Source organism: Ambystoma mexicanum, chromosome 4q (assembly GCF_040938575.1).
Source record: "Ambystoma mexicanum isolate Mex_15411 chromosome 4q, UKY_AmexF1_1, whole genome shotgun sequence".
NCBI classification, from domain to species: domain Eukaryota; kingdom Metazoa; phylum Chordata; class Amphibia; order Caudata; family Ambystomatidae; genus Ambystoma; species Ambystoma mexicanum.
The window spans coordinates 323,872,935-323,898,035 of NC_090928.1; the positions used below are offsets into that span (position 1 = coordinate 323,872,935).

Sequence of the window (25,101 nt, forward strand, 5' to 3'; positions counted from 1 at the left end):
CCCAGCATGAAGGTTCCTTGGCAGAAGCTTTAAAGAATAGGGCCCATCCTACACCCCTAGGATAGTACTCTGAACCTCAGTTCCCTGTTGTCATTCCTAGTTCAGCCACATGGACTGCTGAAGATATAGAGAGGGTCATGACCAGGAGGAGCCTTATGGCCAATTTCTTCGAAGAGAACCCACAGGCCTATCAGAACTTCCAAAAAACACCTCCAACAGCTGGGGCTTGCTCCTCCCAGCCCCCAACTAAGAAGGCTCGACCTGATAATCTTCATATTTCGAGTCCGGTCCTACCAGTCCACGGTGATCTGTATGATGCTCACAGACGACAAGGAGACCTTTCATGAGACTCCTCATCATTATGATGATGATGAGGAGGTGGTGTATAACCTAGCCTCACCAATTCAGCAGGACTCACCAGTGGCTGAGTCACCAGTTGATGATCAACCTCTCCATAATGATATGCTTATTAAAGCAGCTGAACACTTTGGGACTCAAACCCAGGAGACGCAGCTTGATAAAGACTTTGTAGAAGATATTTTGTGGGACTAGAAGGCCACCACCCAATTCATTCCTATGCTACAATCTGTCCAAAGAAGGATTCAACCTTCCCTAGAGACACCAAACCCAGACACGGCAGTCAACCCTCGGGTTGAGAAACGTTTCCGCCCAGCGCCATCTGACCCACTTTATATCGGGGCTAGATTTGCTTGTGGTTACCACAACCCAAAAAGGAACACAGTTGGCCTCATCAGAGGCACCCCCAGCTAAGGAGAGCAAAAAACTCTATACTATGGGGAGCAAGGTAGTTACTTCGGCAGCTTTCCAAACAAGGATCGCCAATATTTTGATGCTGTTGGCAAGCTATAACTGCCGCAAATGGGACGAGATGAGTATTCTGATAGCTTCCGCTCCCGTGCCTCTGAAGTCACAACTGGCCCTGGTAGCAGTGGATAGCAAGGCAACATCCAGCTGCATTCTAAAGAACAACCTGGACGCCACAGACTATGCGGGCAGAATGGCTACACCAGTCTGGCTTTAAACTTGAGACCTAACCTACTCTCCTTAATATGCCAGTAGAGCCTAACGTCTCTTTTGGGGAAGCCTTAGAAGATGCATTAAAGTCCGCCAAGGATGATAATGACACCCTAAAATATCTAGGCCAGCTGATGAACAAACCACCAGGCCACAGAGGCAGAAGCAATTTTTGTCTATTCCGTGGTCATAACTCTCAGAGGCTCCAGTTACGGACAGGGTCAAGGTTCTTCCTGGAAAGCAACCAGGGCCAAGCCTCACAGGGATGGCAAAGAGGCCAGCACCGATCTCGTGGCCGGGGAGGTCCTCCACATCTAGAGGTGGAGGTACACCTCCTAAACAATGATTGGCCGCTGCATGTCCCCTGCCATGCCTCTCCAGTAGGACGACACATTTCACACTTTACCACGCATGGGAGGGAATCACCACAGACAAGTGGGTCTTATCGACAGTAGCAGGAGGTTGTGTGGAGCTCATCCAAAAACCATGAAACCATCCCCCGCGTCAAAGAAAATCAACGAGGGAAGAACAACTCATCCTTCTCGAGGAGGTCGCTGCGCTGCTACTCAAGGATGCCATAGAGATCGTACTAGCGAATGAGGTAAACAAGGGTATTTATTCAACCTACTTCCTTGTGCCAAAGGAAGATCTAGCTATGCGCCCAGAGTTAGACTTACGCCCTGCAAACACCTATGTAAAGCCAAAAAACTCTGCATAACACTACAAGAGGTAATCCCCCTGCTAAAGCAGGGTGACAACATGGCAACGCTGGATATGAAAGATGACGATTTTCTTTCTTCAATGTTCCCAAAGCACAGAAAACTCTTGCGTTTCAAAATGGCAAACCAGCACTACCAATGCAAGGTGCTACCCTTCGAAATAGCATCTTCTCCAAGGGTATTCACCAAGGTATTGGTGGTGGTGGCAGCGCAGGCAATCCCAGTGTACTCCTACCTGGATGACTGGCTGATCACAGGGAATCGCCCCATCTTTGCAAACAAAACATGCTATGAACAATAAACCTCCTCTTCCAATTGGGCTTTTCAATAAACTAGAAAGTCAAACCTTGTACAAAACAGTTCCTCAGAGCTGTCTTAAACACGGAAGCAGGATTAGTCTTATCAGTGGAAAGAGTTCAAAACATGCTACAGGAAATACCTCTGTATCAAGCCGGTCCCAGATAAGCGTATGCAAAGAAACGCGTTTACTAGGCATGATGGCGTTGTGCATATACCTGGTCCCACACTCAGGGCTGCGCATGCACCCCATGCAGGAGTGGATCGTGAAACAATGGTCTCAGGCAAGCGGTAAGTGGGACGATCTAGTGGTTGTTTCGACAACACTAGTACAAAACCTATGCTGGTGTACAAAGGAAAACCTGTTAAAAGGAAAACCCTTCCACGACCCGGCAGCACAAGCGATCGTTATAACAGACGCTTCACTCACTGGGTGGGGGAGCACATTACCTTCACCACACAGCACATAGTCTGTGGACTCTCATCACGGCACAGAACCACATCAACCTGCTAGAACTCCTAGCAGTATTCAAAGCACTCCAAGCATTCGAAGCGCACCTGACGAACCAGTCATTTCAAATTCTAACAGACTGCACCACTGCAATGGATAAAAATGTGGAGATGGGCACTCAAACAGGGAATTTTCTATCCTCCCAACATGTTGCAGGGGTACTCAACACTCTAGCAGACTCTGAGCAGAGATCCCTCTCTGAGCAGAGAGAACCTTACCAGAGGAACACGAGTTGCAATTAGACTCAAGCTTCATAGACCACATCTTCTCGCAGTGGGGTTACCCCACGCTAGACTTCTTCGCTATAGGAGGAGACGAGCACTGCCCAGACTGCTCGTCCAGGTTTCCCCGATCAGACTGGAAGGGGGAGTGCCATATGTATGAGCTGGTCAGGGAAATGTGCTTACACTTTTCCCCCCAACTCCATTAATGAGCAGGGTAGTGAACAAGATTAACAGAGAACAGATGACGCTCATTCAAGTTGTTCCTATGTGGGCAAGACAGCCATGGTATCCACATCTGCGCAAACTGGCGATGTGCGATCCCATCAAACTCCTGTTACAAGCCAATATACTGACCCAACCGGGGGAGTAACAGTGCATCCTCAACCACACTCAATGAACTTGGCAGCATAGCTCCTGGGATCATAGAGTTCGCACATCTTAATCTACCACAACGGTGTATGGATATCCTCAGAGGCACTAATCCAAGCACCAGACACTGTTATTTCGACAAGTGGAGGAGATTTGTAATCTGGTGCCAGTCTAACCAAATAAACCCCATAGAATGTACTCCATCTCACATTCTAAATTATGTGCTCCACTTGTTAGACTCTGGGTTAGTTTTTAACCCCATAAAGGTCCACCTGGCGGCTTTATCATCGTACACCCCCTCTCAAAGTAAAGTATTGTGGTGGAAAATTCCATTCATTAAAACGTTCATGGAGGGAGTAAAGAGACTCCACCCTCCAATTTCTAACCCACTGACAGGCTGGGATCTCAATGTAGTACTCGCAAAGCTCCTGGGGCCCCCATTCGAGCATATGCATAAGTCAAGCTTTAAACATCTGACGGGACCCTTTTTTTGTCATACACAAGGACAAATTGTTTTTTTTTTTAAAGTTTTATTTTATTCTTTTCAAGATACAAACTAGGAACACATATTGTCCCCCAAATCCCCCCTGTCCTCCCCCCTCGGAAGATTTCTAATTGTCTTTGTTGTTCCAGGGAGTGTCTATGATCTGAATATGTCTGATATTCTTATATTATGTGGGCACCATTGTTGCATGTAGTCTGATTGCAAATAGTTCAGAATCTCTCCCCATTACTTTGTGAAGGTTTCTTTTGATCCTTGTATTGTGTGTGAGAGCTTTTCCATGGTCAGTTGTGCCCATACTTTTTGGAGCCATGTAAAGATCAGTGCGGGGGGGGGGGGGGGGGGTTCTTGTTTTTTTCCAGTTTTGGGCTATTGTCGCCCATGCAGCTATGAGAAGACCCATGAAATTTCTCCATTGTGGTTTCCTACATTTCTTGGCTGCCTGATCTTTTATTCCGCATAGCCAAACATGTTCCCCTAGTTGTTCCGCATCCAGGAATATCTTAATGATTTCCATCTTTATTTCTGACCAGAAGGCTTTCATCCCCTTAAAGTCCCACCATATGTGTCTCCACGTGCCCACCTCTGTGCAGCCTCTCCAGCACGTGCTTGGTGTTTGGGGGTACATGGTGTGCAGCCTTTCCGATGTGTAGTGCCATTGGGTTACTACTTTTAGCCACATTTCCCTTTTCTGGACTGATCGGGTCATTTTTGGAATGGTATTCCACAGGTCTCTCCACTGTTGTTTGTGGACATCCTCCCCTTGTGTCCTCGTCCACTTGACCATGTATGCCCATTTGACTTCCTCTTCCTGGGAGGAGTTGTAGGTATACAGCGAGGAGACCAGTTTTCTTGATCCCGAGTTGGTTATTAGGAACTTCTCAAATGGCTTGAGTTCTCTTGTGGCTGCTGTTTTTACGTCTGGAGTTGCCCGCCAATGCCTAAGCTGGTCGTATTTGTATGTCTGCTTCTGTTAATTTTAGTTTTGTTTTGCATTCTTTGAATGTCCTTATTTCTTTGTGTTGGTACATTTCTCCTATTTTTGTGTATCCTGCTGCCTCCCACTTCTCGTAGGCTCCCTGCTCCATTTCCGGTGGGAATTGGGGGTTCCGGCAAATGGGTGTGAAGGGACAATCCACTGTGGTCATGATGCCCTTCCGGGTTTGTTCATCTCAGGCCTCTAGGGTGGTTTTCATGATTTCACTTATACGGAGGTTGGGATGCCTATGTTGTTTAGCTTTCCATAGTTTCTTCCAAGGGGGATCTGGCTACCGCCCGGTCTTGTCACCCATACTGTTTGCTGGTTGTCTCCCAGCCATTCCCATAGTTGAGCAGCCTGGTAGTATTTGTGGAAATGTGGCAGGGACATTTCCCCCGTCCCAGGTTGGCGCAGTAAAAGTCACTCTGGCGATCCTCGGGGGGCCTTTTATTCTAAATATAGGACGAGGTTGCTTTAGAAAGTGTTTTAAAGAATGATTTGGGAAGATTTATTGGGAGAGCCTGAAAGTGATATAGCATTTTAAGGAGGATTCTCATCTTTACTGCTTGAATTCTACCCCACCATGAAACCATTAGGGGGATCCAGCGCTCCAGGTCCCTCTTTACCCGTTCCAGAAGTGGGGGTAGTTCCCATTGTATAGTGCTTCTATCTTGTGTGTCAGGGTTATCCCCAGATATTTGATTCCTTTTTCAGCTATTGTCAAGTCTAATGTTGCTGCTTTTCATTCTATTTCCGGCCTCTCTCCGGCTAAGAGTAACAGTTCTGATTTTTGTTCTTGTTTATTTTGAGTCCCGAGATTGCCCCAAATGTCTCCCGCTCTCTGATAGCTATGGGTAATGCCATCCCGGGTCCGCTAAGGCTAGCAGCATATCGTCTGCGTACGCTATTACCTTATGTTGTGTGCCTCCCATTCCTATCCCCGTTATGCGGACTGACTCCCTTATTCTAATTGGGAGAGGTTCAAAGAATATGGCGTATAGAAGGGGGGGGAGAGTGGGCAGCCCTGTTTGGTGCCCCGTGAGATCTCAATTTTGTCTGTGACCACCCCATTTATTGCAATCCTGATTGTTGGGGAGGTGTAATTGGCTTTTACCATTTTTATAAACTGTTCCCCAAAGCCCATATGCTTTAGAGTTTTGAACAATATTGACCACTCAACCCTATTGAAAGCCTTTTCTGCGTCTAGTGAGATTAAGGCTGCCGGTTTGCGTGTGATCTCCGTTTTTTCCACTAGGTGTATTATTATTCTGAGGTTATCATGCGTTTGTCTCCCTGGGATAAATCCTGATTGGTCTGGATTTATTATGGACGGAAGGAGAGGGGATAGCCTATTTGCTAGAATTTTGGTGTATACCTTGGCATCTAAATTAATCAGTGCAATGGGCCGGTAGGAGCTGGGGAGGGATGGGTCTTCCCCGTTTTATGGAATACCAGCACCTTTGCTTCATTCATTGAGTGAGTCACATTTCCATTTTCTTTGAAGGAGTTTAGGAGTCTGGTCAAGACGGGGATGAGTATATCTGCATATTTTTTGTAAAAGGGGGCAGTAAAGCTGTCCGGACCTGGTGCCTTGTCATTTGGGAATGCAGCTATTGCCTTTTTTATTTCATCTTCCGTGAAGAGATAACTGTCTTGGTCGGTTTCTTTCGGGTGATCTGTGGCATATAGTGATTGATAGAATTCACGAAATACTTTTCCTATGTTCTGGGTTCGTGTCTGTAGTTCTCCTTGTGAGTCTCGAATGCTCTTTATGTTCGCAGTCTTTTGTTTTTCTCGTAGTTGTCTCGCTAATAATCTGTCTGCTTTATTCGCTTTTATATAGAGTCGTTGTTTGAGGTATTGGAGGGATCTTTCGGCCCCTTTGGTGTGGAGCATTTCTAGTTGTCCCTGTATGTGTTTTAGGGCCTTCTTGAGGGTTCTGGAGGGGTGGGACAGAAGTTCTTCTTGTGTGTCAGTTACTTTTTTTTCGGGTTCTTTTTCCCAGCGGTGTCTCTGGTTTTCTTTAGTGGCCTTTAGTGCTATGAAGTGTCTGCAGGTTACCGCTTTGAATGCCTCCCAGACTGTGCTTAATGGGACCTCCCCTGTGTCGTTTTGTGTAAAATATTCAATTATCTTGTCCCTGATCGTTTGCCCCAGTACTGGGTCCAGGAGTATATCCTGTGGGAGCCTCCAGCGCCATAGCTCTCCCCCCTTTTCAGGGGTCGTCATTTCTAGCCAGAATGGGACGTGATATGATAGTGATATCGATCCCATTTCTATTTCTTGAATTTTACCCAAGAGGCCCACCGATACCCAGAAGTAATCTATCCTTGACATCGTATTATATACGTTTGAAAAGTATGTGTAGCCTCTCTGCAGGCCCTTTTGTTCTCTCCATACGTCGCAGAGTGCCAGCTGGTCCATTTTTTGTTTGGGAAGTTTGGAAGGAGCGCCCTGTGTGATGGGGCCCCCCTGCACTCCTATCTGTTTGTGGATGCCACGCTAAGTTTAGGTCCCCCCCCCATAATCACTTCCCCCTTCGCAAAGCCCTCCAGCTTCTCCAAAGCGCCTCGAAGGAAGCCGTCATGACCCGTGTTGGGTGCATAGATTGAGGCCAGGATTAGGCGGCTTCTGTCTAGTTGAACGTTAGTGATCGCAAGCCTCCCTTCCTTGTCCGTTAGCCTGTCTGTTAGTACTACATTCACTCCTTCTTTTATTGCTATCAGGACCCCTGCCCTTTTATCTTTGGCATTGGATTGCGCTATTATCCGGCATCCCCTGAGATGTATTTTCTGTTTGTCCTGGGCTTTAATGTGTGTTTCTTGAAGTAGTAGAATGCTCGCCTTTTCTCTCCTCAGCATGGTCTCTACTTTCTTCTTCTTTACCAGGGAGTTCAAGCCTCTTATGTTGTATGTTGGGATTCTAAGTTTCCCCATTTTGTATTATGGCATTGTGAGTTTTAGTGATTCCCTATGCGGTGAGATCCTTGCTTCTTTCGGTGCGTTTCCCTCCCCCCCTCCCACCCTGTTCCCCCAACTTTGAAACAAATAACTTCCCGAGGAGGGCCCAGGTACCTAAGGTTGCTAGGGCGTTGAGCCTTTCGCTCCCGGCCCTCAGTGAACTCGGTATCAACTTTGCGGGGCTTCCTATATCCCGCATTTCCTCAGACATTCCTGAGTTTCAGTTCCAAGGGCTCCGTGCCGGGCCGCCGATTTGTGCATTCCGTGGACAGTTTAATGTGTTCACTTATTTACCCATTTTACTTGTTCTTTTGCCGTATTTCTTCCCAGCCTCTCTGCCTTTTGTGGTACCCTCCGCTTGTTCTGTTGGCAAATCCCCTCGATCCTTCTGTTTGTATGTCCATTACTTGTAGACCTTCGTCGCATGTGGTCACTCTTCTTTATTTGCCTTCCCAGGTAAATAGGAGGCCGAACGGAAATGTCCACTTGTATCGTATTTCCTTCGCTATTAGTTCCTTAACTAGCGGTTCCATATCTTTTTTTTTTGTAAAGTCACTGAGGCCAGATCCTGGTACTGGTGGATGTCCGTCCCATTCATCCTGATGTGATCCAATTGTCGTTCTCTTTAGTATTTGTTCCTTTTGTGGGTATGAAGAGAGGGCAGCTAGGACATCTCTTGGTCGTTCTCCAGGCGCCCCTGTTCTTTTTGGTCCCACTCTGTGGACCCTGTCGATCCCTATGGAGTCCGCTTCCTGTTCTTCCAGAATGTCGCTGAACACTTCCTGGACTGACTTCTTGAGATCCTTGTCAAGTACCGACTCTGTGATGTTCATGATTCGAATGCTGGCTCTCCGGGAGCGATTTTCTAGGTCTTCACACTGGATATCTAGGTTGTGGGTTAAACACACCAAATGTTCCTGGGTCTCGCCATATTGGTGTGTTTCGTCTTCTAGGTTTTGGATGATTCTCTCTACCGTGTCGGTCCTCTCCTCTAGTTTGGCTACGTCCCTCTTTACTTCTTGCACCACCTGTTTCATTTCATTTCTCATTGTGGTGAACTGGTCCTGGACCGTGGTCATGAACTTATCCTGTAGCTCCGCAAACCATGAGTGCATATCCTCCTTTGATGGAGATGGTGGGGGAGCGTTGGGGAGGTTGCGGTCCTCTGGGGGGTCTTCCTGAGCCCTTCCTCTTGTATGGACCTGGGGTTCCGCCGACCACATTTGTACTAGATTCGCATCTTGTTTAGAGGGCTGCGAGTTCGGGAGTACCGAGCTCCCCTTCCCCTTTGCTTTCGACAAGCCTTCCCTGGGGTATCCTGTTCTCCTGTGGATGCAGGGAGGCACGATGTGCTTTTTGAGGGACCCGGGGGGGGGGGGGGGGGGGTGTCTCTTGCTTATCGCCCTTACGGGCTACCCCATTATTGTGTGGGGTTGTTGGGGGGGTGGGGAGCAGGGGGGGGGGTTGTAGGTCTTCCTGTGAGAGACGGGTGCCCTCGATAGGGCTTCGCTTGCGGCAGAGTCTTAAATGTCCTTGCTTCTCCCCCTGCCCCTCCCCCTCTCTCCTCTGCCCTGGAGTTGGGCTTATGTGAGGTTAGGGTTGGGTGCATGACCACCAGTGTTTGTGTTGGGGGAGGGGGGTACTCGCCTTATGCGCCTCCGGGCAGCCGATGGCGTGCTGCATGGTGTTAGGGCTATGGCCCTTCACTTCCTCAAATCGGGGCCTCACGCTCCTGTGTTGTCTCCCCCCCCCCCCCCTCACCGCTGCTTGTCTCCTCTTTGGGGGGGGGGCGGGTGAGCTCCGAGGGTGGGGGCACCTTCTCGCTCCCTCGCGTGTCCTGTCCGGGTGTTGCGCTGTGCACAGGGTGTTGCCGTGGCTGCCTGTACCTCCCTGCTGGTTCCCTTCTTCCACGGAAGCCCGTGGCTGGCTTCGGAGGGGGGGGAGGACTGGAGGGGGGGGCGGCCGCGTCGCTCCGCTTCAGTGAGCCCGCGTCTCCTGGTCCCCGCTGCTGCATGGTCGACTCTCACCTGCCGGGTGCTGTCCTGCACATTTCGGGTAGGTTTTCGTGCCTTACTAATCGATTCTGTCCAGCTTTGTCGTTTTAGTGGCGGCCCGGGCAGAGAGATCTAGGCGCGTCTCCCTGTCCCGGCGGCCATCTTGGAATTGTCGACAAATTGGTTTTACGGACACACCCTAGGTTCTCTCATAGGTTTTTCCAAATTCCACGCGAACCAGTTCTTTGAGCTACCGGCCTTCTACCAGAATCCATCTAGTTCAGCTGAGTTAAACTCCATGTACTAGATGTAAGGAGGGCGGTCCTTTACTATGTAAACCAGATCAGACCACTTAGGAAAACAGACCAAATTCTTGTCTCCGTATCCCCAGGCAGAGAAGGAGACCACATTTCCATAAATGCCATCTCCAGATGGAAAGTAAGAAGCATACAACTGTGATATTCATTATCAAACAAGACACTGCCTTTCACACCAAGAGCTCACTACAAGGAGCACAGGAGCTACTCTGGCATTTATCGCAAATGTTCCCTTGGACAGCATTTGCAAATCAGCTACATGGAGCTCAGTACACAATTTAACTCTGCACTACTGCATTGACACTCATTCCAAAGCAGATTCACAGGTGGGACAAGCGGTTCTAAAACATCTTTGCCGCTGCACCTTCTCACAACCCACCACCTTATCCTAACACTGCTCGCTAATCTATGCATAGCATATGATCTAAGCAGATTCCACAAGCCTCAGAAGGGATATATTACTCACCATAATGGTTTTTCTGATGCCTGTATCTGCTTAGATTCACATGTGCTCACCCTTCTTCCCCTGAGAGAGAAGGTGCATGGATTATGAGCTTTTCTGGTATTTATCTGCTTGGATACTGTTAGGCAGAAACCTGTGCAGTTCCCTTAGGGACCACTGCAAAAGATTTGGGACTACAGGTGGTTGGCAGTAAACCCAATTGGTAGCAGTCTGTACCACCCAAATTTACCTGGTAGCTGTGGCTGAGCAGTCAGACTTCTCCCAAGATGAGTTAGGCAGTATATAGAGTATACACAATAGGTACAGAGACACAGTAGTACAAGCAAACACTGACCAGAGCTTTGGTGTAAAAGTATATAATTATTTATTTAAAGACACACTTGTAAATTACACTCGCACAAATAGGTAAATAAATTCAACACACAGTCACTATTAAATATATACAACCCTAGTTACTTATTAGACAAGTCTTAATGAGAAACACCACTTTTTTCAGACAGAGGTGAGCGCTTAACATAAGATGGCACTCTAATAAGTTATTAAAAAGGGAGGGAAAAGGCAGAGTTATAAAAGCACACAAATTTCAATACTTTTCAAAGAACCACAGTGAGGCAGGTTAGCTAAAGTCTACTGGGGAGCAAGGAAGTTCAAATGCCAGACCCACTCTTAGAGAAAGCAAGCTAAATGTGTCCAGGATCGCACAGTGGGGTTATGCCCAAAGAGTCTTTGTAGAAAGTTTGCAAAAGATTGAGGTTAAGTCAGGAAAAGTTAGTTAACAGGCCCCAGGCTAGCCCAGGTTAGAAAGTCGAGGATTTACTGTCACCCCGAATGATCTGTCGCAAGGGAAGCCAGGCGGGGGACAGTAATTGAAAGTGGGAAGAACGCTCCAGCGGGGGCAGTTATTCCTGGCAGCGGGAGCAAGTTGGTGTTTCGTCCAGAGGAAGAGGTTTCGACGTGGAGGCAAGCTGAAGGTCGTTGCGCTGCCAGGGAAGAAACCAGCCGCAGAGTTTCCTGATTACAAGGTACCACCCTTTTCTTCGCGGTAGTGGTGATCTGTGGTATTCCGGTTGCTGTGGTGCTTGGCACGGGCAAGGCGGCCACGAGATGGTCCAGGAAGGCGAAAAGACGGGCAAACTGGTTATTCCCACCAGTCAAAGGAGGAAGACTCTCCGGGCTGGAGATCTCCTCTGTCGTCGGGAAAAGTGGTGAGACGGTTCCGCAGGGCTCTACCGGTGGTGTCATCGTTCCAGGTCGGCTCGGCTTCTCCCTCCTCGGATTCTTTAGGTCCTGTGGCGACTTCTGAAGTTCCAGTCCCCAAAGCACTCTTAGCAGGAGAAAAAAATAAACCCCCAAAAAAATCTAGCAAAGCTGCTGGGGGACTCACTAGGTTTGGGAAATTAGCCTTTACAGAGAATTCTCTCTAACAGATACACCTGTACTGGCGCTACACTTCATGCTACCTAATGCCAGAACCAAAACAATCCGAGGGACCTCGACGCGTGAAGGCCCATGGGTTCAGTGGACGTCGCACTAGGGATAGTATTGCTGGCACACCCTGTCGACGCCCCTTTTTGAATTTTGAAAACTAATACTTTGCAGCTTCCACTAGATGTAGGCCTATGCATAGCATGTGAATCTAAGTAGATACAAGCATCAGAAAAACCTTTATGGTGAGTAATGTATCATATATATTCCCAACATTGTATTCCACATCTGGGCAAGCAAATGAGCTGATTGAAGGTACGCTGTGCACCATGGCGGCTGACATTTGAGGACAGCTGCCCTGATGATTGAATATCTAATATGAGGAATCTGTGGGAGGAACAAGCAATCCATCAGAAACAGTATTACTGAGAGGTAAGGAATGTGTTCTGTGTTCTAACCACCATCCCTTCCCTATGAAGGTGAAAAGCAGTACAATCACCTGGACCCTGTAATTGCCCCCAGCATTTACATTGCAAGAAGGAGGGACACAAATTACCGGCTGTTCAAAGCCTTTATTGCATCCCGGCTGGCAAGGTCTGTGTCAAAGCAAAAACACTGTCTTAATTGACTGTCTGGGGCATATTGCAATGTTATGCTCTCGCTAGCAAGGAGGTGGCGGACTACTGCAGGCCCGTCTACAAGGGACTGAGTGGCTACATCATCTTTGTGGGCAGATATACCGGCAATGGAGAGATGCCAGGCAGGGACTTTGGTTTCACAACGTTCTTTTGGAAAGCACTTCTGTTCAGATTCCCATTTCTGACAGGATGCCAGGTTTGGAAACGCACTGTTAGTTTCCGATGCCATCCATGTTCCCTGCTCTCCTTCCTCTAGTGTCTTTTTCTTTGGGAGTCCAGTAAAGGAATCTCTGGGAGGATTCAGTGTATTAGAAAAACTAATTACCTAACTTCTCTCTTTCTGATTAATTCTTCTCACTTGTATTCCTAATCACCCTCCCATCCTCCTGTGGAGGGCTTGTTCAATTTTTTGGTTTTCGTGGTACTCAGCTGCCGACAATGGTGTTAAAAAGGGGTTAAACCGCCAGCATTATTTTCGCAGCAATGGATTTGTAGCATCACAGCAAGTCGATGCAGAGGTACTAGCCCCTGCTGTGCAATGTTTTCTAATGTCAGCTGCTGCTGTAGATGCATATCCAAGATAAGCACTGGGGGAGTAAAATCAGTCGTCAAGAATACTAACAAAAATAAGTAATTTGTTTCTCTGGGTCTGTCGGCCTGTCTCGTCGTCTGACAGTCTGCGTCACATTCACACACCCTAGCTCTCTCCCCTCCTGCAGACACAGCATCTTCAACAATAAGAACATTCAGGCATTGGATTCAGCCGAAAAATAGCTGCAACCCTCTAATCCAATCACAGAACAGGTTTATGCTGAAGAGCTCAGATTCTCATGGGGGGGGGGGGAGAATTTTTCCTAGAGGTGCTTTTGAGATACTCTAATCTTTTGCGCTTCATAGAACTTTTGAATATTTAAGCCTGTTGGGTCACTGACTTTTATTCTTGAACTGCAAATTGACTTTTGTACACTTTTGCATAAGGAATATATTTTAATAAATGTATTGCGTGGACCTTCCCTTATTGTCTATTGAGGACATTAACCATATCTGTTAAACCATGTTATTGCTTCCTAAGAGTTTTCCTTGTTTGGTCTGCTATTTGACCACTTGGGGAACTAGGATATTCCATTGAACACTCTGAAAGCAGAGTTGGTTGATCTATCTGCCTTATACATAGAACCTGAAAACGTCTTACCAGAATAAAGTCTGTGATATTCGACTGAACATTCTCAACGTTCAACTTTTATAGTTTGAGAATGGAAAGATGTACCCTCTTAAATCGGAAACCCTTTGAAGCAGACTGAACACAAGTCTACCAAATGCAAGGAATTGCATGCTTTCAAACTTGTGGTGGCCTCCCAAATGCAAACATTTTGCAAGCTTTCTCCTTGGGGTGGATTACTTCAGGATTCCAAAGATCCATGCACACATCCGTGGGTATCTGGTTTTGGTCACCGCACTCCTCACTGTCTGATGTAGACAGCGGCCATAACCATACATGGCTACATCTTTGTGCCGCTCACACTTTTCTAGAAACAAAGCATAACTGTTGGTCTAAGTACTGAATTTAATTCTTTGGTCCCTGGTGGGGACTCCGCTGTCCCAGGGTTTCAGCAGTCTGAGGCCCACTAAAGTTGCAACCGTTAACCTTGGTTCGCCACCAACCAATGGAACCCATACAACTAACAGTGCAAGTTTATTTACACATGGTCTGGGGGCTAGGGTGGTTGGTGATTAGGGAAGCGTTTAGCAAGTTAAGTGATAAAGTAGGAACTAAAGTGGCCACTCGCAAGAGGTTCAGCTTAGGGCTTCTAACCTCGCCATCTTCCCACATCTATCCTACTTTCTTCCAGCTATAAATGCATGTATTTAGCTTAAGCCCAATTTTCCTGTATCCAAATGTATTCATTGTGGTAAATGTGTTGCATAAACTCAAAATAAATATTGCACTCATACAGGACATACCCTTTCATAAAAATGATACTCCCTATTTGAAGAGTAAGATGTTGATTTATTTTCAGTTTGTAAATGGATTGACAAGTGCCAGAGTAAACTCTCTTAGTCTGGTACTGCCCATTGATGACATCTGTTTCTCGTTCTGTTTAAATTATGGAGATATTGAAATTGTTGTTAAAAAGAGAATTGTAAAGTACTTTGAAGGATCAGTGTTAATGAAAAACATGTTTTTCTTTATATTTCCAGAATCATATTGGATCCGGTCTTGCTCTTGCAATTTCACATGCTTCTCATTTTCTTCAACCTCCACCTCACCAGTCCATTATCATTGAAAGAATGCACTCAGGTAAACAGGGGTTTTGGACAGTAACATTTGTTTGAACATCCACATGTTTGACTGAGTAGTTATTGAGTATGTTTGTGTCTTTATCTATACTCCCTTCTTTTCATTTTGCATTTGTATAACTTTGCTTTTATTTTTTGACAGTTAAAGTATGAACCCTAAGCCCAGAGGACAGTGCCTTTTCCAATATAAATGTACAGTAAATGTAAATTAGCATAACATATTAAATATAATTCTCATTCTAAAACTAGAATTCAAGGGTAAATGCAGTGCCCGAATTCCGTTTGAAAGGAAACTTGAAACCATATGCATTGACTTGCTTTACTAAGAATCAGTTGATGATCCTGTCTGTTAGATGGTTGACTTTGATTAGAGCATGTAGGGATTTGACTGGAAAAGAATTCATCCAAAGTTTGATTTCTTGCTGCCCCCAGTTAGGAGCATACGTTTATTTCTTGAAACGTTTGGTCATTTTCCAAGTAGACAAATGGTGCCAAGATAAACAATAGTAAATGCTAATCAGACATTTGTATAATGAAATTGAGCTCTGGGGCCATGAAGCTATTTTGGGAAGGGCTATATGGTTAAGCTTCCATCCGATATTTGGTTTTGGACCCAGTGCTTCAGATATGATTTGGAGGTGGGAGTATTTTATTCACCAGTTTAGAATTTTGAGTAAATGTAATTTCAAGGGAGTACAAATTAGTGTTCTCCTTGTTAAGAGTACAAAGTATGTGACATCCAGCCAACACTTGCAATAAGTTAACTGGAAATAATGCTCATGCGTCAGTGGTCCACATTGTGACAGAAAAGCAGTTTTTTCTCACTGTTAACAGATAAAGCACAGTGCAGCAAGCTACCTCCTACCAATGGAACAGATGAGCACAATCTCTCAGCTTCCCTTGCATGCAAAGAATCTCATGGTCGAATGTTGACTGACATCCTTCAGAAGTCGGTAAATTATCTTACAAGGCTGAAATAAACACAGTGCTTAGTTAGATGTTGAAGGGAACTTGAATGAACTGCTACCGGAAGTTAAATACCTATCTGGATTACCGCTTCATGGACATGTTTTTTTTCCTTTTCTTTTTTTCTTTATTTCGTTTTATTCCACAAACATCACCATTATGAGAGTATAAGAATCAAAGAACCAAATTCATCTATAATAACAATTCATAAGAAACAAGCATATACCCTACCCAGCTTTGAGACTCGGTAAATAAGACACAACAAGACCACATAAAACACAAGACAGAGACCCCCCCACCAAACCCCACAACCTAACTAACTCTTACCAGAAACTACAGTATCCCAACCTACACGACCCATTGAAGGTTCCCAATCTTTCCACATATTCACTCTCAAGTCGACTTGATTGATATTTCTCAAAATGCTAAAGTAATTGAATTTCTGTCAGCCAATTCTCAAATCGAAGTCCGCTGGGCTTTCGATCGATGACTGGAGGGGTGACTCTATGCGTCGGCAAAAATCCAGGGGGGTCTCGGTGTGGTTCCCACCATTCCTCTGCCTCATGGAGGCATTCGAGGAAGTGCCGTCACCGGTCGCCGTCCTCGTCGGACAGACTTTTGACTTGTCCCACCAAGTCTTCGTCGCCGGCAGAATGGGATGCATTCCGCCAGCAGATTCGGATTTTTTCGAGTCGCAAGGCACAGTTCCGTCCGCGCCTCCGAAAGAAGCCGGCAAGGAACAGGCTTAGTCCACCACTCTCACGCCTTCGGGCTCGGGAGGTCGGTACGATCATCGGGAGCCATCAAGGTCCCGACCGGACAAGGGCGATCGCCATAGCCGTGCCAGGTCCCGGTCCTCGATGCCGTCAACCTGTGAAGCCTTCGAAGAAGGCGTCAGCGCTATGTCCGGTAGAGGTTGTTTTCGGGGCTCTGTTCTCGCAGAAGTAGTCTAAGCCATCAGCGCTGTATCCATCGAAGGACTTTCGTGGGGCTCCACCCTCGAAGAAGTTGGCGACGTCGATGCCTATTCCATCGTCGTCCTCAACGCCGTTTGTGGAGGCTTTGCCAGAGGTGCCCCAATGGGATGTGGAACCTCTGAGGAAGGCTCTCAATACGACTGTGAGGCCTGTTTTTGAGCCCTATTCTTTTCTTCATCCTAGATTGGGTTTTTTCCAACTTCTGCAAGAAATTTCAGAGGTGGAGGAACTGTCCGAGGAGATGTATTTGCCTGTGCCTCCTGATGTCCCTGATGAACTTTTGTTTGGGCATAGTCAGTTGGAGGAACTCTGTCATTACATGATGCTAATGGCCTTGACACCTCTCCAGAGGTGGAGTTTGGCCGGCCTGAGCCTGGGGCGCATTCGGATTCCTCCTATCGGCGTCTCATGTCCAGGGTGACAGAATACTTGGGGTGGTATGCTCCACCTGTTTTTGCTCAGGATGATTTGACAGACTTCCTGGATCAAGGTCCGCCCACTGACCCGGTGTTGCCATTTCACATGGCTTTGCAAAGAAGGGTGGCGGCAGCGGCTTGGACTGCTCCGGAGAGTCAACCGGCAGATAAGTCGCTTCCAAAGAAATATCGCCCAGCCAGTAGTGACCCCTGCTACTTATCGACGCACCCTACTCCGGAGAGTTTGGTGGTGCAGGCGGCTACGGCCCCCTCGAAGCAGGCTGCGTACCCTACCATCCCTCCTGATGGGGACGATGAGCACTTTGATGGTTCGGCGACTAAAGTATTTTCGTCTGGCGGTATGGCGTTGAAGTCGCCAACTCCACTTTGCCTTTGTGAGATTTACACACACTGTGGAACTGTGCGTCTTTGGCAGCTCAGCATATTCCCGAGAGGGAAGAACGGGATGGTTTTCGAGTCCTCGTGCAAGAAGGCAAGGTTGCCATGTGCAAATCCATTCAGTCGGGTTTGGACACGGTAGACTGTGTTAGCCGGTCCATGGCTGCGAGCACTGTGATACGCAGGTGTGCGTGGTTGCGGAAGTCAGGGATTGCTCCTGATGTGCAATCCTGGCTTCTGAACATGCCCTTTGATGGAGTTCATCTGTTTGGCAGCAAGGCTGACTAGAGCCTTGAGTGGTTGCAGACCTCCAAAGCTGCAGCCAAGTCTTTGAGTACTGTAGTACATCAACCTACGCCTTTTCGTCCTAGGGGACAGCAATGGAGGGGAGGTTCCTTTCGGTACTATTCCTTTGGTAGATTAAGAGGAGCTGCCAGTCAAAGGGGCCACCGTAGGAGTACCTGGGGTGGAAAGCAAGGTACTCGGTGTGCCTAAGCAGCGCGGGCAGTTGCCTCTTTGCCCTCAGGAACTGCCACAGCCGCGTCCGCTCAGTCATGAGGCCATGTCCCATGGTTCGCCAGTTGGGGGCAGACTTGCACAGCATCTTGGAGAATAGCGGGCCATTACTTCAAATGTGTGGGTTCTGGAGATCATAGCCCACGGCTACTGACTTCCCTTCCGGCAGGGGCCTCGCAACAATCCACCAGGGAAGCTCTCTTTGAAGTGTCCGGATCCGCTCCTTGCGCAGGAAATCCTATCCCCGCTGGAGAAAGGCACCATAGAACTGGTGCCTGTAGCGGAGAGGAACAATGGATGGTATTCCCCTTATTTTTTGATCCTGAAAAAAGATGGGGGGGAGGAGGGGGATTGAGACCCATCATGGACTTGCTTTGGTTGAACAAGCTCCTCAGGAAGGACAAGTTCAAGATGGTTACTCTTAAGTCCTCCAGGCTCTTCAACTTCAGGATTGGTTTGTCTCTCTAGACCTCAAGGATACTTACTTTCTTGTGCCGATTCATCCCAATCACAAGAAGTACCTGAGGTTCGCGGTTGGCGACTCGTATTTTTAGTTTGGGGTCCTGCCGTTCGAATTGACCTCCGCCCGAAGGTCTTCACCAAGCTGATGGTGGTAGTGGCAGCCTATCTCTGGAAAGGGGGATTGACGTCTACTCCTACCTGGACGATTGGTTGATCAGGGTGCGCTCTCCCGGGCAAGCCCTGGATGATCTGTCCGTCACCTGCCACTCCCTTCACAAGCTGGGTTTGTCCCTCAATTTAAAGAAGTCACATTTGACACCTACCCAGCGGCTCCAATACATCAGAGCAGTGATCGACACAACCCTGGGGCAGTGTTTGCCTCCCCAGGTGAGGGCTTATCACATTCTGCAGATGGTGGACAAGTTTCAACATGCCCAGAGTCTCCCGGCGTTCGAATTCTTGAGGTTGCTCGACCTCATGACATCCTGCATTTTCCTGTTGCCAGAGGCAGGCTGCGTATAAGATCTCTACAGTGGGCTCTCAAGATGCAGTGGTCGCAGTTCTCGGACAGGATGTCGGATCCCGTTCAGATTCCGACATTGGTCGCCCAGGATCTTCTATGGTGGGCCGTCAAAGGCAATCCGATGAAGGGAGCACCATTTTGGCAACCATGGCTGGAGGTGACGATCTTGACGGACGCATCCCTCACAGGTTGGGGCGCTCATGCCAACGAAATGATAGCCAGCGGACATTGGTATCCGTCGGAGTCCAGACTCCACATCAATCAGTTACAGCTGAGGGCCGTCAGGCTAGCCCTGTCTGTGCGGGGGAAGAATGTCCCCATTATGACGGACAATACAGTGGCCATGCAAAACCTCAACAAAAAAGGGAGGGCAGGTTAACTGCCGTTGTGCATGGAGGCGATGCAGCTCTGGTTCTGGGCATCCAGCAGGAAATTTCGATCTCAGCAGTTCATCTTGCCAGAGACGAAAACTCGGCGGCGGACGCACTTAGCAGGCAGAGCATGGTCCGTCACCAGTGGGAGCTGGCTCAGGAAGTTCTTTTGGAGATCTTCGCCCTTTGGGGAACCCCACAAGTGGATCTCTTCACCACCAGTGTCAACTGGAAGTGCGAGAGATTCTGCTCGCGGGAATTTCCCCCAAGAGGAGCCTTAGGCGACATGTTCGTAGTGGAGTGGTCCTTCCCACTGCTGTACGCGTTTCCTCCAGTCCCCGTCATTCCGCAAGTGTTACGGATGTCCGGTTCCCGAATGATCCTCATTGCTCTGGCTTGGGCCAGCGGAGCCCATGTCCATCTGCCCTCCACGCCATCTTCCCTACTGAGACGATCTGCTCTCACAGGAGGGTGGTCGGGTTCTCCATCCAGAGGTCAACCCTCTCTCAGCCTTCATGCTTGGTATCTGAAAGGTTGAGGTATAAGGATTGGGACCTCCCCGAAGACGTGATGGAGGTGTTGCTTTCAGCCAGAAGGCCTGCAACGAAATCCCTGTACCGTTGCTGTTGGAGAAAGTTCTGTGACTGGTGCAGGGTACAGAATGTGGATCCTTTCCAATGTTCCATTCCTTTGGTTTTGTCTTTTTTGCTTTCCTTAGCCTACAAGGGCCTGCAAGTGGGTACCATTAAGGGTTACCTGGCGGCGCTGTCCATATTAAAGTGCTCGTCTGAGGAATTTTCATATTTTAAGATTCCTTAGATTTCTCAGTTTCTAAAAGGGCTAACCAATGTGTTTCCACCGTCGCCTTTCCATGTGCCGGGATGGGATTTGAATTTGGTTTTAAAGTTCCTAATGGGAGCTCCGTTTGAGCCCTTACATTCTTGTCCCTTGCGACTGTTGTCCTTTAAAACGGTGTTTTTAGTTGCGGTTACTTCCGCACGCATAGTGAGTTGCAGGCACTTTCCGCGAAGCCACCCTTTACTGTTTTCCATAAGGACAGGGTTTTCCTGCGGGTGCGGCCTTTTCTTTCGAAGGTTGTGTCGGGATTCCATTTGAGCTAGAAGGTGTTTCCTCCGGCATTTTATCCTCCTCCACATCCTGGTAAGGAAGAGGAGAGGCTCCATAGGTTGGATCCTATGAGAGCTTTGAGTTTCCATCTCTCACGGATGTCCTGGGTCAGATTGGACGATCAGCTCTTTGTTGGTTATTCTGGAAGGCGCTTGGGTCAGGCTGTTTCCAAGCAGACCTTGTCCAGATGGATCATTTTTATGATCTGAGTGTTACCGTTTGGTGGGAAAGGACCCTCCAGTAGGCTTAAGGGCTCATTCTACTAGGGGTATGGCTGCCTCCACTGCTCTACAGAGGGGCGTTCCTATTCGCAATATTTGCGAAGCAGCCACATGGGCCTCTGTCCATACTTTTGTGAGACACTATTCCTTGGACTCCATCCATGGTCAGGATTTGGCCTTTGGTAAGGCAGTCCTCTATTCAGCCATTTGATTGGCCATTCTAAAATTATAAAATTGTAAATTCTTTTCCCACCTCCGTAAGTTGGTACTGCTTTGGGAGTATGTCATAGAGGTGGAATAAGTCGGCGGACACAATCCCCTCGAAGAACAAGTTACTTACCAGAACTGGTAAGGTTCTTTCGGTGGGATGTTCCTCCGACGTATTCCACATCGAAACCTCCCAGCCAGCCCCTCTTCTGAATTTCCTATGCGATTGCAGCTTACGTTTCAGCAAGGCTTTCTGCAGTCATACTGGCAGGAGATTGGTGCCACACGTTCTGGGAAATAACTACTACTGAGGCTACGGGCGCCGTGTGTCCTATATATAACATCCGGTGACATCGACCCTCGACAGAGGCCCTCAAGGGACAACGAATCAACGCCATCGACGCAGGACACCATCTGCCGCAAATTTGCCAAAGCAGCACAGCTGTGGACATTACCTGTCATAGATGTGGAATACGTCGGAGGAACATCGAATCGAAAGAACGTTACCAGATATGTTAAGTAACTTGTTCGTCTCCACCATATCAATCCTGTCTAGTATATCTTGCCAAAATTCCACCACTCTCCTACATTCCCAAAGCATATGTAATAAGGTTCTCCAGCATCGGGTCTGGCATGGATTCACATGCTCATGAATATTCCCCTTTGTCAGGCTAGGAATCCTCGGTAAAAAAAAAAATCTGTTTCACTTCTGAACTGTATCTCCTAACAATGACTGTTCTCTGGGTCATACTGCTCCCAGCCAATGACTGCCCTCTACCTAAGCCCCTCCTCTGGCAGCCATCTTCAGCTTTTTTCCGCAGGTTCAAGTGTTTGGGGTCCTCTTGCTATAGCCGTCGAGATTTCACTGCTTTTCGCAATGTATTTATTTTTATTGATTTTTTCTAGGTTTTGCTCCTTTTTTTTGGTCAATCGAGCCGCAAGCTCCATCGATCAACCTTTCGATTAACGGGGGCCCGGCTTTGAATTCTTCAGCGTCCCGAGTTTCTTATTGGAGGATTCCAGTAGCTTCTTTGAGGCCTACACTGCGTGGACATGGCAGAGGAGAAGGACTCGGTACCTCTCCAAGGTTTGCCCTGGCTGTAACCTGCGGAACGTCTTTTTGGACGATGGACATTCCCTGTGCCTCTACTGCCTGCATTTGGACCAGACGCATGTGGAGGACAACTGCGTGGCTTGTCTGGAGATGGTGCCGCACAAGCAGGCCAGCTGAAGCAAGCGCCTCAACGAGTGTCTGCTGACCAAGGCACCTGCTCTGAGTGAGTCCCAGCAGCATGCCTCTCCTGCACAGAAGAAGAAAGGGGAGTGGTCTTTTAAGACCTTTGAGGGTGCCCCTCTTGCGGGGGCCTAACCTGGACTGGCTGATCCGTGCGTATTCTCCCGAGCAAGCAATGGATCATCTCAGTCTAACCTGCCGCTCCCTCCACAAGCTGGGCTTCTCCTTCAATTTCAAGAAGTCTCATCTGACACCTTCCCAACAGCTCCAGTACATCAGAGCTGTGTTGGACACGTCCTTGGGAGAAGTGCTCCCCTCCCAAGGTGAGTCCTCGTCACATTGTGCAGATGGTGGGCAAATTTCAACATGCCCAGCGTCTCCTGGCTTTCAAATTCTTAAGGTTGCTCGGCCTCATGGCATCCTATATTTTTGTGGTGCCAGAGGCCAGGCCGAGGATGAGATCCCCGCAATGGGTCCTCAAATGCAGTGGTCACAGTTCGCAGGCAAGATGTCTGATCCCGTTCAGGTTCCACTCTAGGTCTCGCAGGATCTTCTGTGGTGGGCCAACGATGGGAACCGGATGAAGGGGGGGGGGCGTTTTGGCAACCGTGGCCAGAGGTAACAGTAGTGTCGGATGCTTCCCTGCCAGGATGGGGAGCTCATGCCAACTATCTGACCGCCAGCGGTCGTTGGTCTCCGTCGGAGTCCAAACTCCACATCAACCTGTTAGAGCTGAGGGCCATCAGGCTGGCCCTCATGGCTTTTCTGGAACAATAGTTTCCTATTTAAGGAAACCCGCGTCCCCTGCACACTCAACAAGAGGCTGAAAGCCTGTATAGAAGTTTTAATAGGTACAGTCAGTAACCTAGTAGTTTTCACGGTTTTTAAATAAATTTCATTGCTTTGTTTAGCTCACAAAGTTATTCTTAAATCATCCAATTATTTCTTGACAACTTTTCTGTTTATCCAACAAACAGTAGTTTATTCATTTTATAACAAATCATAAATCACAATTTAATGTGGCCCAACGCGTTTCGAGTATCAATTTTCACTCTTCATCAGGGGCAATGTGTTCTGTATTCTTAACATTCAATACAATTTCTGTAGAAAAAAGTAATAAATTATCTAATAATATGTATTCATGTTTATACTTTTGAACCAAAACAAGGTACTTCATTAGTTAGATAGGAGTACAAAAAATGGCATCATCGCATGTTTTCAACCAATAACATTTGTTTAAGAGATTTAGTCTTTTAACAAAGGATGAACTTATTCACCAAATGCTTGGGAGCCTATTGAGTTTGTAGACAATACCATCAATAGAATCGGAGTGTGATTGGTAACCTATTAAGAAAAAAAGTGGGGAATGGTATAACAAGATCCTGTTCCTGTGCTATTTAGACATGTAAGAACTACAATGGTGACAAATGCCAAGCACCCGTGGTGATTTATGAAGTGTAGAATAAAACCTAGACTCACTTCACGGTGTCATGTAGGACACCCCCAGTAGTCTTTTAAAGGCATCAGTGTGTACTGGTTGTAGTATTCTAAAAAAGAGAAATAGCATGGCTATATTATAAAGAAAAGGTCAAGCCGCCTAAGAAAAGGTAGCCTTAAAGGATACTTGCAGTACAAGAAGGTGACTGCTGGTAAGAGGTAGAGTATGGGCATTCTCCATCCGCACCCGAATGCCGGATAAGAGTGGTATGTATATTTATAGTCGCGAGTGACGTCACCCGCGCATGCGCGTGATGACGTCACGTTGTGAGCTCCAATTCTGATTGGATTTAAGTGTAAACATGGTCGCGAGTGACGTCGCCCGCGCGTGTTGCGTGATGACGTCGACACGACCAACCTCACACGAAATAATCGTGTAGAGGGAATCATGGGAATTGAAGTTTGTTTTCCCATCGTACTGTATGTCCGATGGCAGCATCTGCTAGAACGCAGAATGTTTTCCTACTGGGAGGCAAAAGGTGGTAGTCCGCCTCGTTTGTAGATGAATCTGTATATGTATGGACGCACCCTAGATGCACTAAATGATCGTGTATGAGTGTTTGTGTGTTACTCAAGGCTTGAAATAGTTGAAAAAAAGTGTTGAAAAAAAGTGTTATTGCACATAATAAATGTCACTGTGACCAGTGGGAGAGTGGGCAATGTATGTCCACAACCTAACTAAGTGTTGTTAGTGAGAGAGAATACATATTCAACAAAATAATAATAATTTGGTGAGCAAGTAATAAAAACAAAATAAGATAAATCGTCTTAAATACAAAAGAGACTCCCATGCATTTTTCAAAAAATGGTATCAGAACACAAATAAAACTGTGTTTCTAGATGAATCTGACCCATGAATGGGTGTACATTCTAAAAATCAAAGTATACACTTGTAATAATTTTATGTCTATTATATTCCATTTGAACCCAGAATTTGAAGGGTTTTCATCCTCTTTGGTAACAACGTGTAGTTGGACATGCTACAATTTAGGGAACTTATTGAAAATCAATTATATTAAAAAACTGTATGGTATTAAAAATCAGGGGTGGTCAAAGGAATCCACAAATAAGAGAAGAGGTACCATGGCTGTGTTTCCAGATAAGTATACAAGCTCACAAGAATGGACCCAAATAGTATTCCTCATTTAACCCTAAGGGGTATATGGCGTCTAGTTTTTGTATCCAATACAACTCTTTGGGCTAAGATTTTTTGGAGATATCACCTCCTCTTGAGAGTGGGTGGACCACTTCAAGAACTAGCATTCTCATTTGTGAAATGGTATGTTTTTCATCTCGATAATGTCTGTAGACCGGTGACTTCACATTTTTTGTTCTTATGGAGGATTTGTGTTCTGTCCACCGTTCTTTTACTTTCCGGTTAGTTTTTCCAACATAATATTTTCCACAGGGACAACGAATTGCATAAATCACATTTTTGGTATCACATGTTGCG

General features: G+C 47.1%; 1 protein-coding gene across 5 annotated transcripts in view; it reads left to right on the plus strand.

The window, feature by feature from the left end:
• BIRC6 (baculoviral IAP repeat containing 6) overlaps window positions 1-25,101 on the plus strand; it is a 3,097,233-nt gene that overhangs the window by 1,051,826 nt on the left and 2,020,306 nt on the right. For all 5 annotated transcript variants that reach the window (XR_011268132.1, XM_069607902.1, XM_069607904.1 and 2 more), the window contains exon 26: window positions 14,633-14,732. Coding sequence is in view for 4 of the 5 variants with exons in the window: in XM_069607902.1 (XP_069464003.1) it covers window positions 14,633-14,732 (100 nt within the window). In the remaining variant the exon portion in view is untranslated. The remainder of the gene's footprint in view (window positions 1-14,632; window positions 14,733-25,101) is intronic.